This window comes from Papaver somniferum, chromosome 6 (assembly GCF_003573695.1).
Source record: "Papaver somniferum cultivar HN1 chromosome 6, ASM357369v1, whole genome shotgun sequence".
Lineage (NCBI taxonomy): Eukaryota > Viridiplantae > Streptophyta > Magnoliopsida > Ranunculales > Papaveraceae > Papaver > Papaver somniferum.
Window position 1 is genome coordinate 118,774,436 of NC_039363.1, and position 26,512 is coordinate 118,800,947.

At 35.8% G+C, this 26,512-nt stretch overlaps 2 protein-coding genes, 1 long non-coding RNA gene and 1 other non-coding gene across 4 annotated transcripts; 2 read left to right on the top strand and 2 right to left on the bottom strand.

The window, feature by feature from the left end:
• Positions 1 to 1,572: 1,572 nt before the first annotated feature.
• Positions 1,573 to 3,139, bottom strand: LOC113289037 (ornithine decarboxylase-like). Its single transcript, XM_026538197.1, has one exon. It carries the CDS (start codon positions 3,042 to 3,044, stop codon positions 1,770 to 1,772), a length of 1,275 nt encoding a protein of 424 aa, XP_026393982.1. The 5' UTR covers positions 3,045 to 3,139; the 3' UTR covers positions 1,573 to 1,769.
• Positions 3,140 to 9,973: 6,834 nt separating this feature from the next.
• TRNAE-UUC lies at positions 9,974 to 10,047 on the top strand. The gene has a single exon. It is a non-coding gene; the product is annotated as a tRNA-Glu (tRNA).
• A 1,429-nt stretch (positions 10,048 to 11,476) lies between these two features.
• On the bottom strand, positions 11,477 to 14,508 carry LOC113286096 (ammonium transporter 3 member 2-like). Its single transcript, XM_026534809.1, has 5 exons — positions 14,319 to 14,508; positions 13,921 to 14,083; positions 13,222 to 13,445; positions 12,448 to 12,733; positions 11,477 to 12,198 (listed from the first exon to the last, which is right to left on the bottom strand). The coding sequence occupies exons 3-5, from the start codon at positions 13,402 to 13,404 to the stop codon at positions 11,678 to 11,680; spliced, it is 990 nt and encodes a 329-aa protein (XP_026390594.1). The 5' UTR covers positions 13,405 to 13,445; positions 13,921 to 14,083; positions 14,319 to 14,508; the 3' UTR covers positions 11,477 to 11,677.
• A 7,167-nt stretch (positions 14,509 to 21,675) lies between these two features.
• LOC113289038 lies at positions 21,676 to 24,483 on the top strand. Its single transcript, XR_003330827.1, has 5 exons — positions 21,676 to 22,384; positions 22,474 to 22,545; positions 22,744 to 22,812; positions 23,275 to 23,371; positions 23,520 to 24,483. It is a non-coding gene; the product is annotated as an uncharacterized LOC113289038 (long non-coding RNA).
• The last annotated feature ends 2,029 nt before the right edge of the window (positions 24,484 to 26,512 follow it).

Below are 26,512 nucleotides of genomic sequence, written 5' to 3' on the forward strand. Positions count from 1 at the left end.
TTTCGATAGCCCAATTTCCTCGTCTCCCTGTACTTTTAAGTCCTTATGTTAGGATTCTGCCACGGGAAAGTTGGCTTGAGCTCTTTAGATTTTTACGGGTCATCTTTTTATTTTTATTTTTTGAAGAAATAATCATTAAAGTTTTTGTACGGAAAAGGCCTTCGTCGTGTCACTAGTATCCAATACAACATTTGATATAGTAAGGTCATTTTTGTTGTTTCGGGTTCTTTATTTCGATTATTGTTTTCTCTTATTCATATTATGTTTTTGTCGGAATTTTGAATCGGCCCTCAATTGCTGCAGCAGTTATCTAATATATCCTGACTCTTTATCTTTGTGTTTCATGTAAATTTGGGAGTTTTACCATGTTTCCGATTTTTCCAAAATAATCACCGAGAGTAAAACATGGACCCCACATTACCATCCCAATGCTATGCCGCTATCGGGACCGTCATATTATATGCTTCAGGAGATTTTACGGTGAAACATCACGGTGCGTAGCACCACTCTATTCAAAAAGAAAATCTCCCTATTCTGCTGTGTCCAAGTTGAGCCACGATGTTGAGGAGTTTTGTAGGATCGTAGGATTGAAAAAGTTAGCAACGACTCTTTGACACTTGTACTAGCTCGACAACTGAATCTCAACGGCGTGGCCGTGGCCCTACCCTACCAACTTTCTCAGGCACTCCAGTGTAGACTGCAGTTAATCTTTTCAATAGCCTGTAGATCTCTGCCTCCTATATTGTACTGGACACTAGTGAGGTTGCTGAATCGAGGCAGTGCTAACGGTCCACATGAAAAACAAAGATCAAAATTTATTTAAAGACGTCATCCAATTAAATTGCAACAAGTAAAATACGACAACTCACTCGACCCCGAACTCCCAAAAATTCGTGGTAAAGCTAAAGATGATGTTTATGGCAATTTTAAACTCGCAGATGCATCTCAAGTTCGCACACAACCTAAATGACAAAATACTAACCCAAGGGGCGAGGTAGACTTTTTCTGGCGGGAACCGCATATACAAAGCACAAACATATTCTGATCAAGTTGGCGGGAATCATCGCCAAGAATAGAAAGGTAATTTTCTAATTGGGGCAATAATCAAAGGAAACATTATGATATTCTTTGCAGCAAAGTCACTTTCTAGTCTTCTAGACATACACGTGAACAAACACTGAGATTTTAAAAGTAAAAATTGGGTTGTTGGTTACGCGATCGTGGTAGGCGCAGACTAGCAACCTATTTAAGAATCTCGTGAAAATAGTTGAGAAACAGCGTAAATGCAGTATAGACCCAACTTTATTGCCTGTTCCGAAAGAGAGATTCGGTTTCGTACGCTTATTTCAAAGTGACATTTCTTGAGTGCCAAAATGACTTTCTTAATTTCTCCTAATTCAATCTGTAAAATATTTGCAATTCAATTTCAAAGAGTGATTAAGATCAAAGTGTGTATTAATTGGAGATACTACCTTGGTCCAATGAACTTTCTTCTCCGCATTGGTGGGTCTGAGTTACAGAAATTGAATTAATCCTGGAGCGAAATATACGAAATCCATACAGATTCTCCTATTCAAAAGTCACTGTAAATCAGGATTGTATTCTCATTATAATCACTATGATTCAGATGCAATTCATTTTTAGTCCAGCTGGATCCACTTTTAACCCCTTTTACATAACATAATAATAGACAGAACCAAAATCTAAGACTATCAACAAGAAGTCTTACCAATAGAGAGAAAGAAAAGAAGATTTTTATAATAATATTGTTAGTTAATTGAATAAGAAAGGTATGTAGGAATTGCTGAAGTATTGAAACCATTAAAACTAGAACCGGCAGATGCAGTATAAGCCCCCATATCTGGCCAAACAAGCCAGTCATTCACCTTCAGATCGGGCAACTGATAATTTGTTAGAAGCGTATCAAGCCCATCGCAAGTTGGCCCAAACACGGTAGAAGTATACGTCTTCAATCCTGCGCAATTAGGATCTTCAGGGTTTGATGTATAAGCTAATGGTTTCGCGGTGACAGTGGCATGATCGTACAGCAAACAATTCATAGAACCATAGATGCCGTCACTGATGTAATACTCCCTCAACTCTCCACGAACACGTTTTCCGATTATGTCCGTGACTAATGTGAATGCTGTCTCGGCAAAGAACCGGCCTGGCTCCGAAATGAGCATCAGTTCTTGATCATCAGGGAAATAAGTTTCAAGAGCATTTTTAATAGTAATTGCAGCATCATCAAACTGCGAACCAAGTGTAAACCCGCCACCGATATTGAGAATATGCATTTTAGCTATACCAAGCTTTTCTGCAGTATTGAAAATCGCTTTAGCTTCAGCAATTGCAGCGCGATATGCTCTTGAATGTGTCGCACCACTACCAACATGAAAAGAAACCCCGTGAACAACTAAATTCGCAGCATTAGCAGCTTCCAGCAACGGAACAAACTCTTCCGGCAGTGCACCGTATTTATCGCCCAACGGGCACCGGGCACCTTCATCCTCCGGTGCCTTAATACGCATCAGCAACCCACATTTAGGGTGAAATTTCCTCATCTTTTCGACTTCATCGATAGAATCAAACGTAGTAAGATTGACACCAACAGTAGCCGCATACTTGATATGAGACTCACTCTTGCAAGGGTTGGCATAAACAATACGATCCGGCGAAACACCCAGAGCAAGAACAGTTTCGATTTCGCCTTTACTGGCGCAATCGAAGTTTGCTCCTAATAGAGCAAGGGTACCAAGTAAAGCTGGTTCAGGATTACATTTGACAGCATAAAAGGGTTTGACGGACGGAAGACTATGATTCCATTTATCCATAAGAGTGACGATTTTTCCCAAGTCTAAAACATAGAAAGGATCTTTTACCTCTTGTTTTGTGGTTGAAATGATTGAATGAATGAAATCAGTAACTCCATCTGTTGATGAATTATTCATAACCCTTTTTCCTTTCACTCCTGGTGCTCCCAATATCTCTTGATGATGACTCTTTGGGTTTGTTCCCATGACTCTAATCTGTTGAGAAGCCATGGAAATCTAGGAAAAAAGAAACAGAGGGAGGTGAAGGAGGAAGGCAAGAAAAAAAATCTTAGATAAGACCTATTCTTATTGCCTTGAGAGGTTTTTGTGTGGGCGTGTGAAGTATTTATAGAAAGAATAGAAAAAATATCATTAAGATTGGTAATGTAAATAGAGAGGGTGTATTATGGTCCCGGGATTACCCTTTGGAATCAAAAGAAACAAAAAGGAAAAATTAAAGGGGGTTTATCTTTACCTTTTTTGAGTATGGTAAATTTCGTTGGTGCGGAAAGGATATGACCTAAAAATCTCGATTTGTTTTCATTTTTTTTACTTTTTTATGAGTTTGAAACCGAAAATTGGGTCCAATGCAGATTAGGGAAACGTGACATTAAACGATTGCTAAGGTGTTCGAATCTTCTGATTTTCTTTGTAGTATTAGCCCACAAGGATGGGAAAAAAAATTGAGAAAATTTGGTTGAAAATTGGCTTTGTATGAACGCGTAGGAGACGCGTAAGTGCGGTGAGGAACAGAGAAAGAAAGATGTTCCCTGCATCTACCTACCAATGCAATTCGTATTGGTCTTCTTGAATATTTTTTTATATTAGTACTTATATCCCGTAATAAATGGAGGAGAGTGGAGATACTAGTGCATAATTCCTACACGCATGGAATATTATTAGGTGTTGAAGTGTTGTCGTTTTCCTATTCTGGAAAAAAAGGGAAAAAAGCTTCACGTGTATATCATTGTAACTATAATTTTTCTAGTAGTACAATCAAATGGATCAAATCATAAAGCACTGTATAAAATATGATATAAAAAGAAATCGTCATAAAAAAAAAAATGTAAGTGCAAAGAAATTAAGTGGAAGATCGACACAAACATATACGTGGTTCATAACTGAGTGTCTACATTCATAGGTAAAAGAGGGTAGAAGTGTTTATTTATGGTTGTCTGGTTATATTGGAGGAATTCCATTACAAAAAATCAATGGGTATCAGTTAGTAAGAAGAGAAAAGAAAAGAAGCCCCCTTCCCAACCTAATCGTTATGCTATTCGGGGAAAGATATCTCTGGTAGATTACTAAAGTGATCTTAGCTTTACATTGACACACTCTTAGAGTTGATATAGTGTGTTGTGTTGCTTTATCCTGCTTCGGTTGTCGGTGGTCGTCACATGTCAGGGTAATTTTATGGTCTCACGATCATCATCCATATAAAAATATGAGATTTCATAAACTCACAATCTAAACTAGTAGATTGTAAAGCTAATCATGTACTTAGTTTCTAACACACATAAACTTCACCAAACAAATAATTACAAGGAGTTGTGTTTTGATGTGAAACTCTATGATAACAAAGTCTGCTTTCGCTTTACCATGAAAAACAAGTTTCTTTTTGATTTTTTCTTCCTTCAGATGTTTTCTTTTCTAGCCATGAGCGGCTAATCGGCCGTTCATACGTTCTGATGGTGAATTATTACATGATTTTTAAGATTCTCTGCTAAAATTTGAGTCGTGATATGTTTATTACGAAGTGAGTTTTTTATTTGGAGCTGAAGCAAAGTTATGTCTTTTGGATTTTTCTCTAAATCCAATTTCACACGATTACCTTTGGTTAACCATTCAATGGTGTCAGGTAATGATTTTCTTTGATTGAGAGAGTTTGATAGTTAAAAAATTATTTAACCAGTAAAATATGTTTGCTTGCTTAATTTCCTTCTGATTCTTTTATTTTCATTAATATTGTATGTGTAATAGTTTTTCTCATAAATCTTAAGTCTGACGTATCTTCTTCGATCAAAACTAAACCTCTGTGTAATCCTCTTTCTATAAGCTGATTTTCATAAGTACCTATCTGTATTCCATAAAATCTTTCTTGGATTTTCTCTGTTGGCATATCTTGTAAGAAAAATTTCATACTCTAATTTTCACTTATTAGGGTAAGAGTCAAAAATTTGACCCATGAAATTAAACCAATCACATCATAATTTCATACTCTTAAAGATGAAGTTCCCCCATCCTGTATTGTGCATCTTATTTTCAGAAACTTGTTTATATTTATATTGTACATTCATTTTTATCCTTTTTTTTTAGATTTTAGCTTACCAATTATTTTTATGTATATCACCATGTTTGTCGTGTGGCATGGTGATGTTTCCCAGTTAACTCAACAACTTCATCAATCCTTTAATAGTGGTAAAAAGTTTGATCTTAATGAGATAATCCCAACTAGGTCTCAAAGTAACCACCTTTTGTGGAAAAACTATTTGATAGGTAAATGTGTTTCCCCTGAAGAAAGAAACTGCTCGGATGTGAAAATGTTTTGCTCTTTCAAGGGAAGATTCAAGATGGAAAATATGTTCACAAGGCTAGTCGTTGGATCTTTATAATTAGATTCCAACATGAATATAAGATGCACAAGGTGTTATCCCTAGCTACCAGGAGAGTATCTGACGATCTTTCAACATCAAGAAATGGGAGGCTTCTCATGACCTTTAAAATTGGCATCTATAAAGGAGTGTTCTTCATTACAATACACAATTTATCTCTTGCTCAAGTTTCAACTGACAGCTTAAGAAGATACCTAGCTTGCAATTGTGAGATTATCTCTTTCTTTTATCATGTGCATCATAACAATTGAATGTTATTTATCATAGTTAAGGCAAGTATTAGATTTAGTCAAATACTTTGATTCAGTATCAATGCCGAAAATTAGATGGGTCTAGTTTGTTAACTTATGCGGGTTTCGTGATCTCATTGGACATAAGCTTCAAGAATGCATCCAAGTTGGCATTATCCAATGTCAAACTCAAGTTTAGCAGGTTCATGCTAAAGTTATAGAAGCTTATATGCAACAGAAAGTTGTATCACATCATGAAACTGTTCATAATCATCCCCAGCCCGCAATGGTGCAACATGACATGGATCTATTGGAGGACGGCTTCTCTAGTTTCATCTTCTGAGCAAGCTGCTTCTGAAATAACCTTTAATGATTACTTGCAACAATTAGAAAATTATAATACCAGTCATCCAGAAAATATAATTCCAAACTAAATGATCTTGTAGCTATAGCTTCTTAAAATTTTCTTGATGCTTTGGCACAACCTTTTTTTTCTCGCAAACCTTATTTATCAAAATAATGCATATATGTGGAAAGTTATGCCTATGAGAGCTCTCTGTGGTCAATTGTTCAATTTTGTATCTGATCCGGTGAAATAAAGCTTTATCATCCCGACAGTAACCTGTTAACCATGGTACTTCTTATGTAAGAAATTGTATTTGATACAAAACTACTTCCACTTGGACCATCCATTACCCATCCCAAAGAGATCCAGAATATCATAAATAGAAACTGTCTAGATTCAAATCAAAAACAAAATGAAATTAAAGAAATCAATGTTATTGAACCATCCATTACTTTTGATGATCATCTAAACCAGTGGTTCAAAGGACAAGCTTCAAGATATGCTCAAACTGAAAATGAAGATAACTCAAATGAGAACAATGAAGCAGACAATGGCAGCTAAGTATCAGGCTCAAAAACAAGCAACATAAATGAATACTTTGTGAACATCTTATACAAGTAGCCACTAGCTAGATCCTGTGAGTTTTTATTTTTATTTTTTATAGTTGATTATAGTTAAGGCGGCTTATTTGTTTTTTTAATTATTTACAGTTTTAGTTTTTGTTCCTTAGTAGTTATTGTAGCTAGTCATTTCTTTGCTTATGATAGTTAGTATTCTCTTATCTTCTCGTAACTAGTTTACAAGTTTAATTTTTATTCAACTTAGTTTACATGTAAAGTGTTTGTCGTGCTCTTTTTCTGATCACCTGAGGAACCTATATTCCTTCCTTATGTCATTTCATGATTCCTTTTTAGACATTATTTTTGGTATCTAATTTGTTTAGTGAGTGTTAAACTTGTTGCAACTGTCTCCATCCTTCAATTTTCTATAAGACTCTCTTTCATTTTATGTCACTTAACATTGCCTCCTTATACAGTTGTTATTGTGTGATTCCTTGGTTGTGGGTTTAATATCATTCCGTCACTGGCCCTGCATATTCTTTATATTGTTGGATCTATATAAAGTTTTTTTCTTCCATTTAAAGTTATTTTACATTTTCTTTTTATCTCTATTGGTCTTGATTCTTAGCTTTAAAATTACATCTTTCTTAAGCTTTTGGTCGTGTTGAATGACCAATTGTAAAACATGCTCTTATATCTTTCGGCTTCAACGCTTTCTAGGTGCATCTCATTATGCAATGCATTTCTACAACTTCCTTCTCTATTTTTCTAATTGGGTTCCCGGGACCCAGTTCCAATACTTCCAAAGGGATTAGATAGGGATATCCCCATACCTAATCTTAAACTGCATGGAAACTCCTTTCAGACTCCTAAACAAAGCGAACTCTAAGAAAACATTTTACCTGATAAATAAATCATCAGAATGCTTTATATTTCACCTTTTTTTTCCACGTGTGATTGTTTTCATTTCACCTCGTTATGAGAGTAGCCAAATATATTTTGGAACTTCTTTCTAATTTTGGAAAAATTACCGGGCAGATGGTAAATCTTCAAAAATCCGGAATCTACTTCAACCCTCGAATTTACCATAAGCATGATAAAATAATAGAAAAAAATCTAAAGGTATCGTTAATGATAAAAAAAAATGATAGCTATCTTGGTATATCGGCGATTTTCGACAGAAATCGAAGAAAAATTGTGAACCCCTCATTCACCACTTTGTAAGGTTGGAAATCAAAACTTCTCTCCCAAGTCCCAAGCTGGGATATCGGTACTTATCTAACCTATCTTGCAATCTTATCTTACGTACCAAATGAAATGCACGGGTCTAATCCACTTGAGATTAGTTAGATCGTATACAGAGAGATTTCTGGTAGAGAAAAGACAAATCAAAAGGCAAAGGGGGCATTTAAAAACATGATCGAGCACATGCAAACCCAAATCTCAAGGATGGGTGGTGATGGTGGTCGGTGGTGATTCTTGGTATTATAAATACACACCAATTCAATATCACACTTTTAGCTAAACTGGCAGGCCATCTAATTCCATAACCTAAAGAATTTGGTCCCAAATCCTAGAAGCAAAGTACTTTCTAAAATCATATATTCTTTCGATCTTTGAGAAAGTATAACCTTTCTTGTATCTGGACAAGTATCCAAAATGGTCTTGCCCTTATTAAGGACAATTATATATGGAAGATCATGGATGGAACCTCTATACAAATATGGGAAAATAAAGGGATCCCCGGCTCGACCTCTATCATGAAACCAACAGGTAAGGAGAATCTCTTCTTATTTTGGTTAAGGAGATGATATCTCCTAAAGGTAATTGAGACAACTCAAACTTGATGATATGTTTACCTCATAAATAAAATAAAATCCATACTTCTTATCACCGTAAGTCAATGGCGCAAATAAAATTAGATGGAAACATCATCCTGGTTCCCTCTCGGTGAAAAATATTTACAATTTCCTGGTGAACCAATCTCCCAATAGAAACATATGTTTTCCATGGAAAAATGTTTGGAAAATCCCAGTTATTCCTAGAATTAGAATATTTACGATGAGCAATAATGGAATAAGCACTTGCAAATTCAAGTCGTCTTGCCTCGTATGTGTTGGAAATTTCTCCAGATTGTCTGATGTGTAACTCGCAAACTTAGGAATCTGAGTACTAACTCTTTAGAGAATACCCATTTTCCAGGGAAATTCGGTTTCTTTCTCCTTAGGCTTTTTAATGCGGATTTTCTAAATATCTTCATTAGTGAGTGGGTAGCTTATTGAATATCCTCTTTCGAGTATGTGCCTTTCACTTCTAGAAAAGTAATTATATTGTGGTTCATCTGGAAACATAGACGCTCTGTGATTTTTGAAAAAACTAATTCCAATCCATTCATATTGATAAAGCAAATTAGAAATTCCTAAATAGAAGCCCATCTACATTTCAACCTCATATTACCAAACCTCACCACTCGAGTTCAATCGAATTTTATGGGGAAAATATTAAAATAAACTGGATTATATTTATTGATGCTTCTTTAAGATAAGAAGACCTTTCAATGTGATATGCTTTCATATTACTCGGTAGACCAAGAATCATTTAAGCACATTGCGGCGGGATCTAACCAGGATGCCCTCAGCTCTTCAAACATAAGTTATTGTTTTGTTAATAGTAAGAAATTGTCTATTTAATAATATTCTATTAAGTTTAGAAATAGATGCAAACTACAAGAAACTAGCGGATTATTAACAACAAAAACACAATAGAAAAACTATCATAAAGGTGAAATCTCTATTAGAGAAAATTTTGCAGGTTCATTATATCAACAGGAAACATAGCAAAGCGTCAGACTCGATGGAAAACAAAGGGAGGATGCAACATCTTCAACACATGTCAACAAACTTGCAATTACAAGTCCGCAAGTCTATTATTTTATGTAATTTTTTCAATAAGAAAAAAAATGATAGCATATTGTACTATATTATTTAATTTATAATATTCATCCTTTCCATGAAAAAAAAAGTATTTTGTAATGTAAAAGGATATAGTTAGAAAAGGAGTCACAAGCATACAAGGTATTTTACCTTTTTCTTTTTGGAAAGAATTACGTGTATGGGAGTCGCTTGATATGGGAGATCTTATTGATTTATGGATAAAATATTATAGCACTTCCTATGGACTCGACAAAATAAGGATTTGTTGATTTTGATTCCACTATAAACTCAACAAACATGACAAATGGAAGTACAAACCAACAAATTTGTTGGTTTATTGAGTGAGATGGAATATGTGGCGTGCGCGCAATGGAAGGACAGGCGTTGGTATTTAACGGTGGCACCGTTTTAACAGGCTCTAAAAACACACCTTTTCCCAAAATAGAACAGCATTGGAATTCCCAAAACTTGAACACGAATCCATTGTAGTCCAGCCCGGTTAGGATACCTGGCTTTCACCCAGGCGACCCGGGTTCAAATCCCGGCAATGGAATAATATTTTTTACTTTTTTGCAAAACTTACATAAGCATATATATAGATTTTTCTCTTAGAACAGGAACCCCAAAAGCCAAAACTACACTAACTTGGACCCATTTGCATAATCTTTGATTCGGTAAAGCATTTCATTTGCGTCATCATCTGCCACAGGACGTGATTATGTAATTCGGTAGGTTGTTTGCATAGTAAAAAACAAGATCCTAAATTAATAGTAGTAGTAATTTGATATTGATGGTTAATTTTGGTTCCAAGTTATCAAATGGAGGTTATATTTGGTAGTCTCTTTATTGCATTTAGGCCAAGTTGCAAAACTTTCTCTTCTTTTATTGGAAACAAACAATAAATGTAGAAAGGCAACATCCAACTACGGCATAGTCCCAAACGAAGGATGCCGCCAAGAACAGAAACCAACAGACCCTGAGGGACCGTGTAGCTGCTGGTGAAGAGATTTTAGGACAAAAGGCTAATATTGAAGATCTCATCTACCTGTTTGAGCCATCTCCTTTTATTCCCTTTGACACCCATTTGAGATAACATACAAACCTCTCTCTCCTTGATCTTTTATATTTTGTATGGCCTCAATTTTAAGTTTTTAACCAACTTTCTCTAGAGTATTCTGCTTTATTTGGCCAAATTCTAGTATTCTGCTTTATCCCATGTTTAGTAAATTCTCAACTTTACCATGCTTTCATCTTTCTAGAACATGGCCTGGACTTAAATGAAATGAAACTACCCATGTTTTGTCAATCAATAGCATATCTCCGGTATGCTATAGCCATTGGATTAGAATATCTTTTATGAAACAAGGAACTGGCCAGGCCTTTGACGAATCTGTTTTTTGAAACTAGGTTCTTGGTTTGGTTGTTTCAAACTTACATTCAAAGAATTCCCATGTACACTGGTCACGGTGGTCACTATTCTATTACGTACTTTTTTGCTAGACCGGCCGTCCCTAGGCCTAAAAGTGCACATGTTCGAGGAATCAAGCAGCTTTGTTTTGACCTCCTAACTGGTCATTTTCGTAGACCCATTTGCAAATGCGTACCAAATTTGACCAGTAGAAAATATTTTCAGTTTGATTAGAACACCATTAGTTGCATATATATCTAGGACTGTTAGCTAACATATTCAGGTGCGTCATATATGGTCTTGTTAATTGCTCACCAAATTTGCACCACTTATATTTTCTCGTTCTAATGCAAACCAAATAGTGCAACTGTGGAAGAGTACCTATGCACACCAAAGAAAAAGAAGTGGGGACATATGTTTGAGACTTTTCAGTAGGTTTCAATAAATCACAAGGAAAAAGTGTCAAATTAAACAAAAAGAGAAAAGTAAGATTTTGTCCGAAAAATGTAAGACAAGATTAAGATCGCGGTATCTGTTCGCAGAAAGAACGAATAAAGAGGTTTAGACTTTAGAGTAATTGTTCAAACTGATCACTCCAATCATTATTTTCAATTATAGAAAAGATATATGAAACTGTCTCACATACAACTGAACTTGATTGCTCTTATACAGAATGCACATTTTTTGTCCACGTAATTCACCTTGAAGCCACAATGTTATCAAGTACTATATAGATATGTATAGGTTGCATCTAGTTGTTAAAACTACTATTGCTTCAAGATCGGCGACAAAAAGAAGGAAGTCTTGGAGTCCTATGAAGGCGCATAGGAGGACCCAATTCACCATCACCCCACAAAGCATAAGCTTCTTCGCCATGGGCAGCATCGTCACCAACCTTAAGAGCATCATCGCTCATTCTAAGGTTAACAAATTTACTTATGGATATACAAATCAAACTTGTCATGAATACATTCCATACAAAAATGAAGCCTGCTCCGAGTAACTGGTAGCCCATTTGTATTAAACCGTCCCTGAGTTGTCCCTGTGCTACACTATAAACTAGCCCTGGTCTATGGAATTTTTCTGCTCCATAATACATTCTTAAGTAACTTGGTTTCGCAAAGATGCCAGAGAGTATGCCTCCTAGTAAACCTGCAACTGAGTGGGTGTGAAAAACGGCTAATGGGTCATCCACTAGTTGGTAGAGAGTGGATATTTTGTGAACCATCATAGTGTACCATGGTACAAAACCTGCCAATACGCCCATGACAAATGCCGCCCATGGTTCCACCAACCCTGTAATATAAAACTATATATTAGCAGTTTTCTGCAGGAATACACTTCACCAGCTCTATAAAATAAGCATAGTTCGCATTTGAAAATTTGAAATTGACAACTACTCAGGGTTAGTGTTGATCCTATTACAGGTTGTGCATTGAAGTTGCTAAACCTGATAGATTGAATCAATTCCCATCGGTTCTGGTTTTCAATTTGGTGTGATCTTTTGCAAACCCAAGAAAGACATGGGAAGGAAATAAAACTGACCAGCACCAGGAGTGATGCAGACGAGGCCAGTTATCATTCCTTGAACAGCGCCTGATACAGAACTCTTTTTATAGTAATACATATCCAAACCCATCCAAACCAAGAGGCTGATAGCAGTACAAAAATGGGTATTGAGGATGGCTAAAGCTGAGAGCATGTTAGCCGACAATGGCGAACCTCCATTGAACCCACTCCACCCTAACCACAGCAACCCTGCACCTCCCAACATGTGGATAATATTGTTTGGTGGAAAATGTTGCCTGTCATGTGGTATCCTTGGTCCTACCTGCGGTCAACCAGCACATGATCAGTTGTGCACTATCAACCTTAAGATAACATTATTAGCCGGTGACATACAGCAAGGTCAGACTTCACCCTTGACCTGTTAACTGTGCCATGCTAACATTTGGCCCCGATAAGTTGGTCTGATTCTATATTTTAAATGTTATGCTAGATAGGACTGAATTACAAAAATGACTAACGCTAAGGAAATTGCAGCAGTTGAGGATTAGCATTTTAGAATAGCCAACTTGGACAAGTTAAATCCTAGCTGACGTTGTTTTGTCTAGCTATTCCTTTTTCTGGAGAGGTGGGTGAAGTTTTAACGGAGGTAAGCAAACTCTGCTGCAGCAGGAATTGAATCCAGTACTCTATGCTTGATGGCACATGTTGTTTTCTGGGTCGGGCATATAAGCTAATGAATAATGAGCCTTGTTTTTGGTGTATCAATGATAGTTAGAGAAATCTATCAGTAAAGGGATTTGTGAACTTTACCCAATAAGCAGCGGTAAAACCAGCAACACCAGATGATAGATGAATGACATAACCTCCAGAGAAATCAATAATCTCTCCATATTCTTGAAGAAACCCATTGCCACTCCAGATACTATACGCACCAACGGAGTAAGAAAATGTAAGCCAAAGAGGAACAAACAACATCCAAGCATAGAAATTCATTCTCCCCAGCAAGGACCCTGCAATTAGAATTACAGTAATGGCTGCAAATGCAAAATCGTAGAAGACATAAGTAGCTATTGGTATGTGACCTGGTCCTGGACCAAGAAGATATGATTCTGAAAGAGCAAAAGCAGGTTTTCCACACAAAGGAGTAAGTTTAGAACCAAAAGACATTTGATGTGCCCACAAGACCCAACATAAAAGCACCGCAGAAAAAGCATATAAAGCCATGAAAGCTGAATTAACCGCCCATTTTTTCTTGACCATACTCCCATAAAGAATTATTAGACCTGGTACACTTTGTAAACCAACTAAGGCTGCTGCTATTAAAACCCAAGCATTATCAGCTTTGTTTAACCATTCAGGACTTGCATCAGTTGGCAAAAGTCCGCTAGGTAAATGAGGTGGATAATCATATTCATCATAATCTAGTAACAAATTCTCCATCTAAAAAGAAATATGCAAATATTGAATCAACAATAAGATAAAGAAGAGGAAGAATCTTTGGAATCTTACGTGAATGCTAGAATTTATAGAGAATGTTGAAGATGTAGATGAGGAAGGAATTATTGGAATCATCAACTGTCGGAAGCTATAGATTCTAGTTGTAAGTTTATGGAACTTTGTTGAATCATATGGAATCTACATCATTCTGAATCAAGTCATCATCTTCGTCCTCCTTAACAGTAAATTATAACAATGTGTCATTTTCAGAATGTCACAATAAGCGTACATTGAATACAACGATAATACAGATGGAATTACCACTTGTCGTGATCCTGTTTTGTCAGGTACATGTTTCTTGTTGATATAAAATGTTTTTCTAATTCTATGATCCAAAGTACTTGGATTAACAACAAATTTTAGTTGTGTTAGGACCCATCACAAAGACCTCAGTAAGACAGTAAGCATACCTTTTTGTGGCAGTACAGCAATGAAATCGTTCCGTTGCCTCGCTTTTCTTCTCTCTTGTAACACCTTATCTCAATCATTCCCATTCATATGCATTCTTTGGCCGGTCCCTGCTATGCGCTCATCGACATTCGTCTACTGAGACCGCTAATGAAACTATATCCTTCTCATTTTGAATTCCTCTAATGCAAATTTCAGCTATAATGAGAATGCTCAACATAAGCCAAACATGCTCAAGATAAGCCAAACCAATACATGTCCCTATGTTGACAAAATTGAACAATTTCAACCAAATTGTAACATTTTGTGATTTCAGGTAAACAAAAATATTAATTTGATTTCATCAAAAAAAAACTGAGTAATGATACAAAGATTAATTACAAATTTACAAGCAGCAATTTCAATTGCAACGGAACAAAATGAAAAGAAAAAACTAAAGTGAAATTAATACTTGTTGTATTTGTGCCAACAGAGAAGCATGATAATGCATTTCTTAAAAATGTACAACCTAGAACGTCTTTCTTTTGTTAATAAGAAACATCCACCACCACGCCTTTTCTGTGCCGGTGAAGATTCAACACCCCAGTTTTCTCTGTTCCTGCTCATTTGATGAATTGAATCTGGAATCAGAGAAGAAGTACAACCCGTTTTCATTTCTGATAATTAGGTTTGGATTTAATTTTTTTTCTTCTTCTACCGTTTTACCTATATCAAAAAATAATAAAATAAAAGAAAAAGAAACCGCAGGAAACAGTTATCGCCTCGTCATGAGTTTATAACAACTGGGCCTACCTTTATACAATGAGATTATTATCGAAAGTCGACGTGTTTTTTTTTTTCTTTTTTCTCATTAATTTTATTTTTGGGAATTTTGTTAAAGTACCCACGTTTTTTATACCCAAAAAATTAATACATTTTTTTTTCAAACTTGTTAAAATGTCCTTACTATTTACTTTCACACCTTGGGCCCACATAATTGAGTCAATCATCGTTTACCTAGTCAAGAAAACGAGTCAAATTACCATAAACCCTGCAAACTAAACCTAAATCGAGTAAGAGGATGTAAATTTTATATTCCCCTCTTCCGTCACTTCTCTCCAACAACCGCATTCTTCTTATCTTCTTTATCTCCTTTTCTGTAATGAAATCAATACTCCTACTACTGCTCTGTTTAATTAGGGTTTTTGAACTAAACGGGAGACAATTTCGATAGAGATTCGGGTTGTATTTGAAGGGGAAAAAAAAAATCAGATTTTGGTATATACATTTTTGGGGGTTGAACTTTTTTTAGGGTTTCTAGAATAAATAGTTAGGGATGAAGATGAATTTCAAAACAGCGGCAGTTGCTGCAAGTGATGTGGTTGGCGTGAATGAACAGAGTTGCGGTGAAGGTGTGATGCCGCCATTGATTTCGTGATGGAAGAGAAGAAGATTGCTGCAGTATTAGAATTGAATGGATTATGAGCAATGGGTTGTGGTGAGAATCAGTCTACAACAACACTAACAGGAAGAAGAAAAGTGGTTTGTTAATGGAAATGATTATGATTTTTGATGAATGTTGGTTTGAATTCTCTTAATTTGAAAGAATGGGTTCATATTTATCCATCTTCTACATGTTTGTTTAAACTTGAGCCTTGAATTCATCATGAATGTCAAATGTGGGGATTTATTTATTGATTAGGGTTCTTGAAGATTTGAACTTCTTTTGCTAATTTATGAAATGAGTAGTAGTTTTTTTTTTTTATGATTTTGATGATTGTTCAATTCAAATTAATATAATTTCAAATTCAGTTTCAAATTAATGATGGTGAGAGTTGGTATGTTGTTCTAATGAAGGTTTGTGGTGCAGAACAAGGTTGCAGCTGCTGTACAGATGAAGGTAGGACAACAGTCATGAAAGACGCAGTGATGATGAGATGGTGGTGTTTGAACTATGAACTGGATTTGGTTTATGTGGTGTGCAACTGGCGTTGGATGGCAGGAGTATGCATTGCAGGGATGTAGATGAAGTCAAAGTACATGGATCTCAAGAACTGGAGCTGCATTAAGAGACATGAAATGGCATGAGTACAGGGTATGGAAGGAGTGTATGAACTGCAATGGACCGAGACAGTGGTGAGTGTTGCAAGGGTTGTTATGAAGTTGGTTGTGTATGGAATAGCTGCAAGTAGATGGATATGCTAATGGAGCTATGTGTATTGGTGATTACAGAATGGATGCAATGGTGGTGGTGGTATGTTAGAGTTGCATATTGCAACTAAAGATGAGCAAGGGTTATGGTCTGTTATTGGTATGTTGATGAATGGGTTTAGAGGATCACCAACTGGTTATGTTGCTGTCTTGGATGGATGAGAAAGGCATATCAGATGTGGCATGGAGCTGTTGGTACACAGATGAATGGAATGTGGAATTGGAGCAGAGAAAAGTGTTGCTCATTACAGGTAATGGTTTATATGCCTTGGCCTATGTAGCTGAACTGAAGCAAATGAAGTATGAATGGGTTTGAATAGATGAATGCTAGGTTGTGCAGGGAAGCAAAGAAATGGCCTGAAAATATGGTCGGGAAACAACCATAAATAGGGGAGACAGAAATTGCAGGAGCTAGAGAAGTGGAATGATGTGCCGAATGTATATAAACTGAGCATGAGAATGGTTGAATGCATGTTGGTGGACTAGTTTGTATTGTAGAGCATGGTGTTAGTGTTGCAGGCAATAAGAAGAAATTGAGTTGATTAGGAGTTGACTCGACTCGACCCGGCATTTCAAGTCGGCGATTCAAGAAAATCCAACTCTACTCAGGAGGAACGGCTTTTTGGACATTTTGACCCTGCCACATAAGCGTTAACAGCTGCCAACTGTCGTTTACCGTTTTTTGAATAAAACGGTCAAGGAAAGGGTACTTTAACAAATTTTTGAAAAACGGGGGCAATTTTTTTAGTGTAATGTTAAAAGTAGGGGTACTTTATCAAAAAAACCCTTTATTTTTTCCTTTTATACCTAGATTCCTTGACTTTTAGCATAGTTTCAAATGTATTTACTGCCTGGATCTTGATTATATATTAAGATCCCGGCAGAAATTTAGTTATTATTTTATATAAATCTAGTATTTGTTTGATTAAAATCACATCTTTAATATTTTATTTGAATTTATGTGTTGTATGAGAAGTCTGTGAATACTTTTAAAGATGGTTCTTATAGCCTTAATGACATTTCCATCAATTGCAACAATCGCTTCAAATATAGTTTTACTATCTTTTGAAGATCAGTGGTTAACGGAAACGATCGTGATAAAGATGCTTTTTGCATATTACTCCCTTTCGTGACATTTTAATCTCAATGGAGAATCGAAATTAAAATGGCAGAATTTTACTTCACAAGACATTCTTCGAATACCATCACTAACTTCTTCGAAATTCATGTTTTTGATGTTTACGATGTATTATAAGTCAGTTGTTGTTCTTTTGATACAAAAAATCTTGTTTTCATGGATTTCACTTTTGACATACTTGAATCTGATATATGCAAACCTGTTACATAATTGAAAATGAAGAGGGTTACATCTTCCTTCGAAAAAACTAAAAAGATTAAAAGTTGTCACTAACGAGTAACAACTAAGCATACCATAAGAATAAAGGGGGGACGAACATTCAGTTAAAACTGTTGTTGAAAGAGCAATGCTATGAATTATAAAAAAAATAAATAAATTATCAACACAATATAAACTCTATAGACGAAGGGAAAAATATACAGAGCCTAAGGGGATCTCAACGGGAATCAACACCCAACCAATAGAAGAATTGGTTCAGGCGAAGGACGAATTCTCATTAGATTCAAGTGACGATACAAAGAGACATTTTATACTCTATCGAGTTTACAATAAAAGGAAAGATATCAAGATTGTCCCAACTCGTGTGACCAACACAGACCAATCCCAAGACAACGCATAGTTGATGACAGTTGTAAATGACAACGACTTCTAACAACTCTAGTGTAAATAGAGTGTAATACAAGACAAAGACATGTTTGGTTACTGGAATGACGAGGGAACCAAGTACACCACAATATTTGTGATATCAACCTATGCAAGATATACCTTGTTTTATCTAATTTAGACAAGCACTGTCAAGGAAATTACAACAACAAGATTTACACTTGTTATATAGAGTAAGTCCAAACCAACCAACTATAGGTATCAAACAAGCGTCTGAATTAACATATTGTGCTATTACTAATTATAACTGTAACAATAATTATAATGCGGAAATAAAGTAAAGGAACGCAACAAAATTTAAGTGACGAGGAAAATACAAATGTAGAAAAACCTCGGGACCTAGTCCAATTTTGTAGACTCTTAGAATTAAGTGGCTATACAAAAACTACCTACAACTTCTTATAGTTCAGACCGAGTGAACTAACTCCAAGTTACTCAGTTCCTTAAGTATCCCAACGCCTACTATGAATCTGATATATGCACATGAATCCTAAGATTGAGTCCATTATTTTAAGTCGCTTCACCTACTGTGAAAACTTCTATTAGTCAACTTCATTGGATTTTATTCCAAAACAATAAAAAACTAATATGTTTCAGTAACCGCTCTATCAACCTCCCACATCAACAAGTTAATCAGATATGTAGTTGATTACAAAGGTTATTCCATTTAATCAATATAAACTCCTTTATATTAACAATCTTATATTATATATCAAATGACATACCAAGTGATAAATCATAGATTAACTAAGATAAAGACTAACGAAATAACCAATCTTAGTTCATAAACTGTATAATTGGATATCAAATGACATACCAAGTGATAAATTGTTGATCTACACAACAATCTATAAAAAATTTATACGAGATAAACAAGCTTGTCGGATCCCAGTAAACCAAGTGTGTAAAAAGTATCACAAAGATCTGAATACCAAAAATAATCTTCTAGTTTTCAAAGTGCCGGCACAAACAACTTGATTCCACTAATGATCGATTATGCATAGAAAGGAGTCTGTTAACAATGGATGATCAAAGTTTTATCTTCAGATCTTGAATCAAAAGATTAGATCTGAAATCGTCAATACTTGAACTAGTTCAAGTGACCTTATATTAGGTGAGAATGATCACAGAATAAACAAACTAGATTTGTTCGAGCAATGCTCGGTTGAACCCACAAGTTTTACTATCTCAAGCTTGTTGTTAGTGTTAGATGATTAAAAACATATCTTGATTTCTAGTATACTAAGTCAAGCCTCGAACTAGGTTAGAATTTGGTAGTTGAGTATTAGGCATCAGTCTCGACGAAGACATTTGAAGAATTTTTGTATCAGGTATGTGAAGACGGAACCATTCTATTTTACTCACTATTACCATTCTATCTGTTGAGACGATGTCGTATGACTTCTAGTAGATTTACAAAGAAGAAGTTTCAAGTCAACCTTGTATTGTTAAAAATCTCGAAATATGATTTTAGCAAAGATGCTCAACGGTCCTTAACAATATTAGTTCTAAGCAATTTATTGTTTGTGAATTAATTTGTGGATCAATTGAAAATTGCTTATGCAAATGATTTTAGAACTTGGGAATGTTTCAAACATCATAAGAGAGAGAAATTCAAAACTATTGATATTTCTGCTCAGGGTAGGTTAGCGAACCAGTTCGCAAGCCATAGATATCTGAGTTTCAGAAATATAGGGAAGGTTGGCGAACTAGTTCGGAAACTATCAATTCAGTTGGGAACAATTCAAGAACCATTGTGAACTTAATTCTTGAATTTGGTATCTTGGGCTAGCAGTTGGCAAACCCGGTTCACCAACCGTGGTCAACTGAGTTCGATAGTTTTGTAGGGTTGGCGAACCCGATTCGCGAATTGTTGCACCCTGACTCGTGAACAAGCCTTACGGTTCACGAACCGTGGTACCAACTGTCTTAGCAGATTTTAGCAGATGCTCAAAGATTATTTAAAAAAAAATGTTTAGTGTTGCTAGAATTCTCTCAAACACTTATGTATGCGTATCATGATTTAATTCTTAGGTGTTTAAATGAACATCAAATTGCTTTTACTTCTTTGGAATACTTGCCAAACCGAACAGTTATCACACATGGTTCCAAAATCGGTCCATAGTGTATACTCTTCTATTGTATTTAAAGATCTAGAAGTGTTTGCTTGATTGTCAAGTCATCTTAGCATGAATTCTAAGCAACCCCTGGTCTTTGAAAACTATAAATAGAGATACTCTTTCAACTCCAAAATTAATCCTCGACACTTTGTGTCCTAGTTAATTATAGAGTTGTCCTCTATAAACCTAAGTTTTTCCTGAGAAATATAATTAGGTTTACGACTAAAAGACTTTGTTTTGGGAATTCGTGAATCCAGGTCCGACTATCTTTATCTTGATGGTTCGTGTATCCTGATCTTGCTTTTCTGTTATCGAGGTTTTCGTAATCTCTTTCAGGCAAGATAGATAGAAATCACAAAGTTCTCTTCGTCTCAGTCTTTGTGATTCCTCAAGATAGATATCTGAAAACTGATCTTAATTGATCTTTTGAAGATTGTTCTTGAGAAGTGGTTAAGATTATAGGTTGCTCTTCGAGAGTCGTAAGTTCCAAATTTGTGAGGTTTGGTAGCTTTGTCCATTGCAAACATATTTCCTCACCTTGATCTTTGATCTAAACGGAAATCAAGTAGGATTATTTGTTAGAGGCAGATTGGTATCAAAAGTCTTCACTTCGAATGAAATAACTTTTAGGCTGTAAAATACGTCAGCTAAGGGATTTAATTGTGTAGAGCCTTGCGAGATATAAGAGACGTAAGGAGCGTGACTGTAACTGAATCGATTGGCGGGTGGATTCGGCCTCAACTACATTCCAGTCCGAAGTCTGATTGTACACTAGTGTTTGTAGCGACCTAATACAGTTTCGTGTTCAAATTTGGATGAGATCCCGGGTTCTTTTTTGCAGTTGCGGTTTCCTCGTTAACCAAACTTTTTGGTGTCTTGTGTTTTTCTTTTTTACCATTATATTGTTTATTGGGCCGACCGAGCGAAGCGAGGGAGGACCTTATATGAGCACTTTTTTGTCAAATGTAAGTGATCAATTTACAGAAAAAGATTGAAAATGGTCCATGCTGAAAAACCAAGAATGCCCCTCCATGTTTCCATTACTCACTAAAACTAGCGTATATACAACACAAAATTAAGGGTAATCGCGTAAATGTTTTGTTGGCAGAAAAAAGGACACGGAGGTTGAAAATGTTTTAATTGCAGAAGGGCAGTTTAGTAAAAGCAGAGGTAAAGTGACCTAAAGGTTGCAGGATCGAATCCCGACCACCTCCTTCTTCTTTTTTTCCTTTTTTTTTCTTCCCTTCTTCGTTTTTCTTTCTTCTTCAGCCATGAAACTGAGAGAGGAGATCGAGACAGAGAAGATTAATGGAAGATGGTTGAAGATAGCAATGACCACCTCCTTCTTCTTTTTTTCCTTTTTTTCTTCCCTTCTTCGTTTTTCTTTCTTCTTCAGCCATGAAACTGAGAGAGGAGATCGAGACAGAGAAGATTAATGGAAGATGATTGAAGATAGAAATGATTGAGGATAGAAATTGAGAAGGATTCAAAGTAGAAGATGTGAATGCTGCCATTGATTAACAACATGAAGAATGGAAATGGTCGCTGCTGTTTGAAGTGAAGAGTTAGGGTTTTGCAGCGGAATTCGAAATTAATTGAAGAATTGAATTCAGGGTTTGAGAATTTGAGGGTTTTATGAGTCTTGATGTTACGGAAAAGAAGATGTGGTTCTCTGTTAACAGAGAGAAGGGTTGAGGAACTCAAACCGGTGATGTGGAAATCAGAGAGATGGGTTCGATGTTGTTACCATGGTAATTATCAAGGAATGGGGATGTTGTCAAACTAAGAGAAGAACGAAGATCCCGGGTTGTGTAATTTATGGGTTTTGTTTAACGAAGATGATGGAGATGTTGTTGTGTAACGACGGGGTTGAAATTGAAGAACTGAAGATGAAATTAATCTTAGCTATATTGGGATTTCACTTAATTCTGCTAGATCAGTGCTTGATCATATACAGGTAGTAAGTAACTCATATTTGTTTAGTGTTGGTTTAAATTTTTGTTGAATAATTTTGTTAAACACGATTGAATTGTGTGATGATGATAGGGAGATGATTTGCATATCAGTTTTTATTATATCGACACAAATCTTAATGCGTATGCGATATATACTGCTCAGGTAATCATCATAAGCTACTAAATATAAGAATAAATGTTCAATTTAGCAACTCCAAGAACTAATTTGGAGCAATTTATTGAATTTAAGACTCTTGTTTGTTACTTTGATTTGTTGATGTTTTTATTCTTATGTGCTACTTTGGTGCAGATGTACTCCAAGTTTTTGGGGTTTATTAATGTTTGGTTGTGTAATTTGCAGGCCAATGCGAATCCAAGTCCAGTTGTTCAAGTATATCAACCATAGTTTGTGAAAATTGCGAAGGAAATGGTAAGTGAGAAATGAGAATTGAAATTCTGCCAATGTTTGAGGTTTTCATCTGTAAATTTGTAGTAGTAATTGATAAAACTCATAATACCTCAGAAGTATTCAGCGAGAAACAATTTTGGTAGTAGTAGTAGTGAAATGTCGTGGGTGGGAGGAGTTTGAATATCTTATGGATGGTGGGACAACTTAAGAATTCCAACAAAATTCAATGCTTGGTCAGAATTGGTTGTTCCACTATTTTCTGTGTTCCCGGGGTTAGACTTAGACTAAGTGGGTTTGGGTAAATTTATGGGTGGAATATGTGTTTCTTGATGGAGAGTCATTTCAAAGTGCTAATTACAATGTATGCCGAAGCTTATAGTGATTTTTGGAGATGAAAAATTAGGGGTTTCCATTGTAGATGGATGTTACTGTTTGACCGTCACTTGGTAATTGCTTGTAACACCGTTTCTCTCTAATTTCCAGGTGCTGTGAGTTGCTCGCAGTGTGAAGGTAATGGGGTGAATTTTGTTGACCACTCTGACAGACAGTTGAAGGCAGGTGGTTTAGGTTAGCTTTGCAGGTATGTTTATTTACTTTTATGAGATTAATCTTTTTGGATTACCACATTTTTTTATAAATTTTGTACCAGTTCTGGGAGAATTGGTGATGTTTGTGTTCGTGAAGGAGCTAACTAGTTCATTAATTAGTTATGAATTGTTTGTATACAGGACATGCTCATTGCTGGAACCGATGCATCTTCTTCGACGCTTGTGTGGGAAATGACAGAACTAATTAGGAGTCCAATGGTGATGGAAAGAGTGCAAGAGGAAGTGAGAAGAATTCTCGGCAATAAAAACATGGTACATGAAATTGATCTTCCCAAACTGAACTACTTGAAATCGGTGGTAAAAGAGACATTGCGGATTCATCCTCCAGGACCATTACTAGTTCCAAGGGAAACTAGAGATGACTGCTTAATAAACGGGTACAACATCCCAGCCAAAACAAAGGTATTCTTTAATGCAAAAGCTATTGCAATGGACCCCTAAGTTTTTGGAAGACCTTGAAGAGTTCCGACCAGAAAGATTCATAACTAAGAACATAGAATTTAAAGGGCAAGACTTTGAGATGGTACCATTTGGGATTGGACGGAGGGGTTGCCCTGGTATTGACTCTGCTTTGGTCATAATTAAACTTGTTCTTGCAAATATTCTCTACTGTTTTAACTGGGAATTGCCCCTTGGAGTGAAAAAGGAAGAAATCGATATGCAAGAAGCTCCTGGTATCGCATTGCACAAGAAGATTCCACTCTTATTGGTTTCTACCGCTCCAAATGTATATCCAAGTGCATAAGAAGTTGGGAGGCAGCTCATCAAAGGAGGCTTGGGTGATGCCTAAATAAAGGCATTTCAAGACGCACGAGTTAAATTTAGTACCCCGCAAAATTGGAAGAACATTTTTCTCAATAAGAAGGCTTGCTATTAGCCGATCCAAACTATTTCTATGTAGTGGAATGTCTTGCTTGTAAGGTGATAACATTCTAAGCACAAGATCACGCATGGTATCATCTTCTAAGCACAAGATCACGCACGGTATCATCCATGTCTTGCCATCAGATCGCTTGTGTTTTGTTATTTTTTCAACAATCTTTATATTTTACAAATGACCAAATTACAACTCAAAGAACTTTACCCAAAGGGCACCCACTTTAGTTATCTGTGCATCTCCCATAGAAAATCTTAACAGAATCTAAAATATCACTGAAGAATTTGCAAGTCATTGGCAAGTCCCCCTTCATAAATTAGTTGCATTTATTCTACGTTTCCGTTTAGGAAAAAAAGGACGGACATTTCTTTTTTCAAAAGCCACATTGTTTTGGGGGAGAAGATGAATTCAACCGAAAGCTACAATTTTTTTTTACTTTTACAAATTTGAATCTGTGCAATCATGTAGTGTCGTTTCGTCAAGTTCTTCGGTCGGCCCATCCACCGTGACAACGGTTATATTAGTTAATTTATATTTCACATTGGGTCTATATGGGTAATCAAAAATGTATTATCTTATAATTTTAGCGAATTATTAATTTGGCACATTATCCCCGATTCTGGACAGGCTAAAAAAATTATTTAAGAGAAGTTTATCAAATAATCGAGTATTAATTAATGGAGTTTCTATTGTAATTATAATGGATTACGAGACTAGTTTCTTGTAGAATTCGTATCTTGAAAGATAGATAACAAGTTTAATTGCTTGACATAATTCCGATTGGATTATTTGGATATGGGTGTAGTCAATATCGCCCGTACCGGCTGAAATATCGGCAATGTTATCGGTATCAGTGTTAGAGCGAAACGGAATCAGTAATATCGCGATACGATTTGTTACCAATAACATTGCCCGATATACACGAAAACGATAAAATCGATTTTCCGGTATGTGATAGTTTTGGAATTTTTTGTGAACATCAGGGCAATTTAGAAATTTTAAGTGAAGGGAAGGGATAAAATCCTTAAATCTCATCGAGCACTATTCTTACTTTCCTCATTTTTCTTCGGTTCACATTCTCAGTCACCCAGTCTCAAGTCATTTCTTTGAAATCACTTACAAAATCCGCTTTTTTTATGCGATTTTAAGGTATGTTTTTATCGTCTTCCTGCCCCACGAATTAAATCTTGATTTCCATGTTTTGATACTTTTAAATTTTTAGAAACCCTTTTCGCCGCCGAAAAAACTCTTATTCTCAATGTCAATGGTGAGAATCAATTGATGGTCAGGCTGTTAACAAGAGGTTGCGGTTTTGACTATTAATTTCTTCTTTTGTTGTGATTTTGTTTTTCTTTAAATGATTTATTTGTATCTAATTGTTCTTTGATGAATTTATTTATTAATTATGATATATTTTTGCTGTAGATTACTCTCTTTGTGGTTTGATTTTGTTCCTTTACACCGGGCATCACACACTGCAGTAGCAGCTCTTCTTTTCACTCAGGAAGACTCTGGATTAGCATACTTGATTATTGTTACAACCTTTTACTGCCTTATGTTATTGATAGTCACTTAGCACATTTTGACTAAGATTTAGTTTCCTTGCCTGAATGATATTATAACGGAGGTTGAGGGCCTCAACTTGTTCAGCATATACCTCCTTATTTGGATGGATCCTTCTCCATGCTTCCATAACAATTAGAGTAGTGGTTGCGAATGATTTTGTTTAAATTTAGAACCGATATTGCACCGATATTTGAAACCAATATCTCCCCGATAGAGATAAATCGGTATCCGATATTAACTACCTTCCAAAGTATTCTTATAGACAAGTTATCTTATACCTTCCAAAGGCAGAATAACTCAGGTAAAGATTCAAACTTCATCTCTCCTCATGATGATAATGACTGAAATCGAAATGTGCAAAAGTCTCAAATGGCGAGTATGAAAATACGATCCCGATGCTCTCTAAGCAAAGAGACTATAATCCTTATCATCTTTAAAAATCCCGTAAGATGAGGATTTAAATAAACAGGTATTCTATTTGTCTCAAATAGATATGCAATGTGATATGTCTCTCCTAATTACTTATAAGAAAAAGTATTGCATTTGCAGAGAAATACTATCAAATTAGATAGGAAGATTGTTTCCTTAAAAGTAACTCCATGTTTTGTTAAACTCTTGAGTAAAGGAAGTTCAGTTCATGAACTGTTTCCTAATTTAACTCAAATTCCAA

Bases quoted from the DNA above. Each gene is read 5' to 3' on its own strand.
- LOC113289037 (XM_026538197.1), bottom strand. From the start codon at position 3,044: ATGGCTTCTCAACAGATTAGAGTCATGGGAACAAACCCAAAGAGTCAT.
- LOC113286096 (XM_026534809.1), bottom strand. From the start codon at position 13,404: ATGAATTTCTATGCTTGGATGTTGTTTGTTCCTCTTTGGCTTACATTT. The intron at 12,734-13,221 runs GTAAAGTTCACA...GGTTGACCGCAG, and splicing joins GTTTTACCGCTGCTTATTGG to GTAGGACCAAGGATACCACA. The intron at 12,199-12,447 runs GTCAGTTTTATT...TTTATATTACAG, and splicing joins CTGCATCACTCCTGGTGCTG to GGTTGGTGGAACCATGGGCG.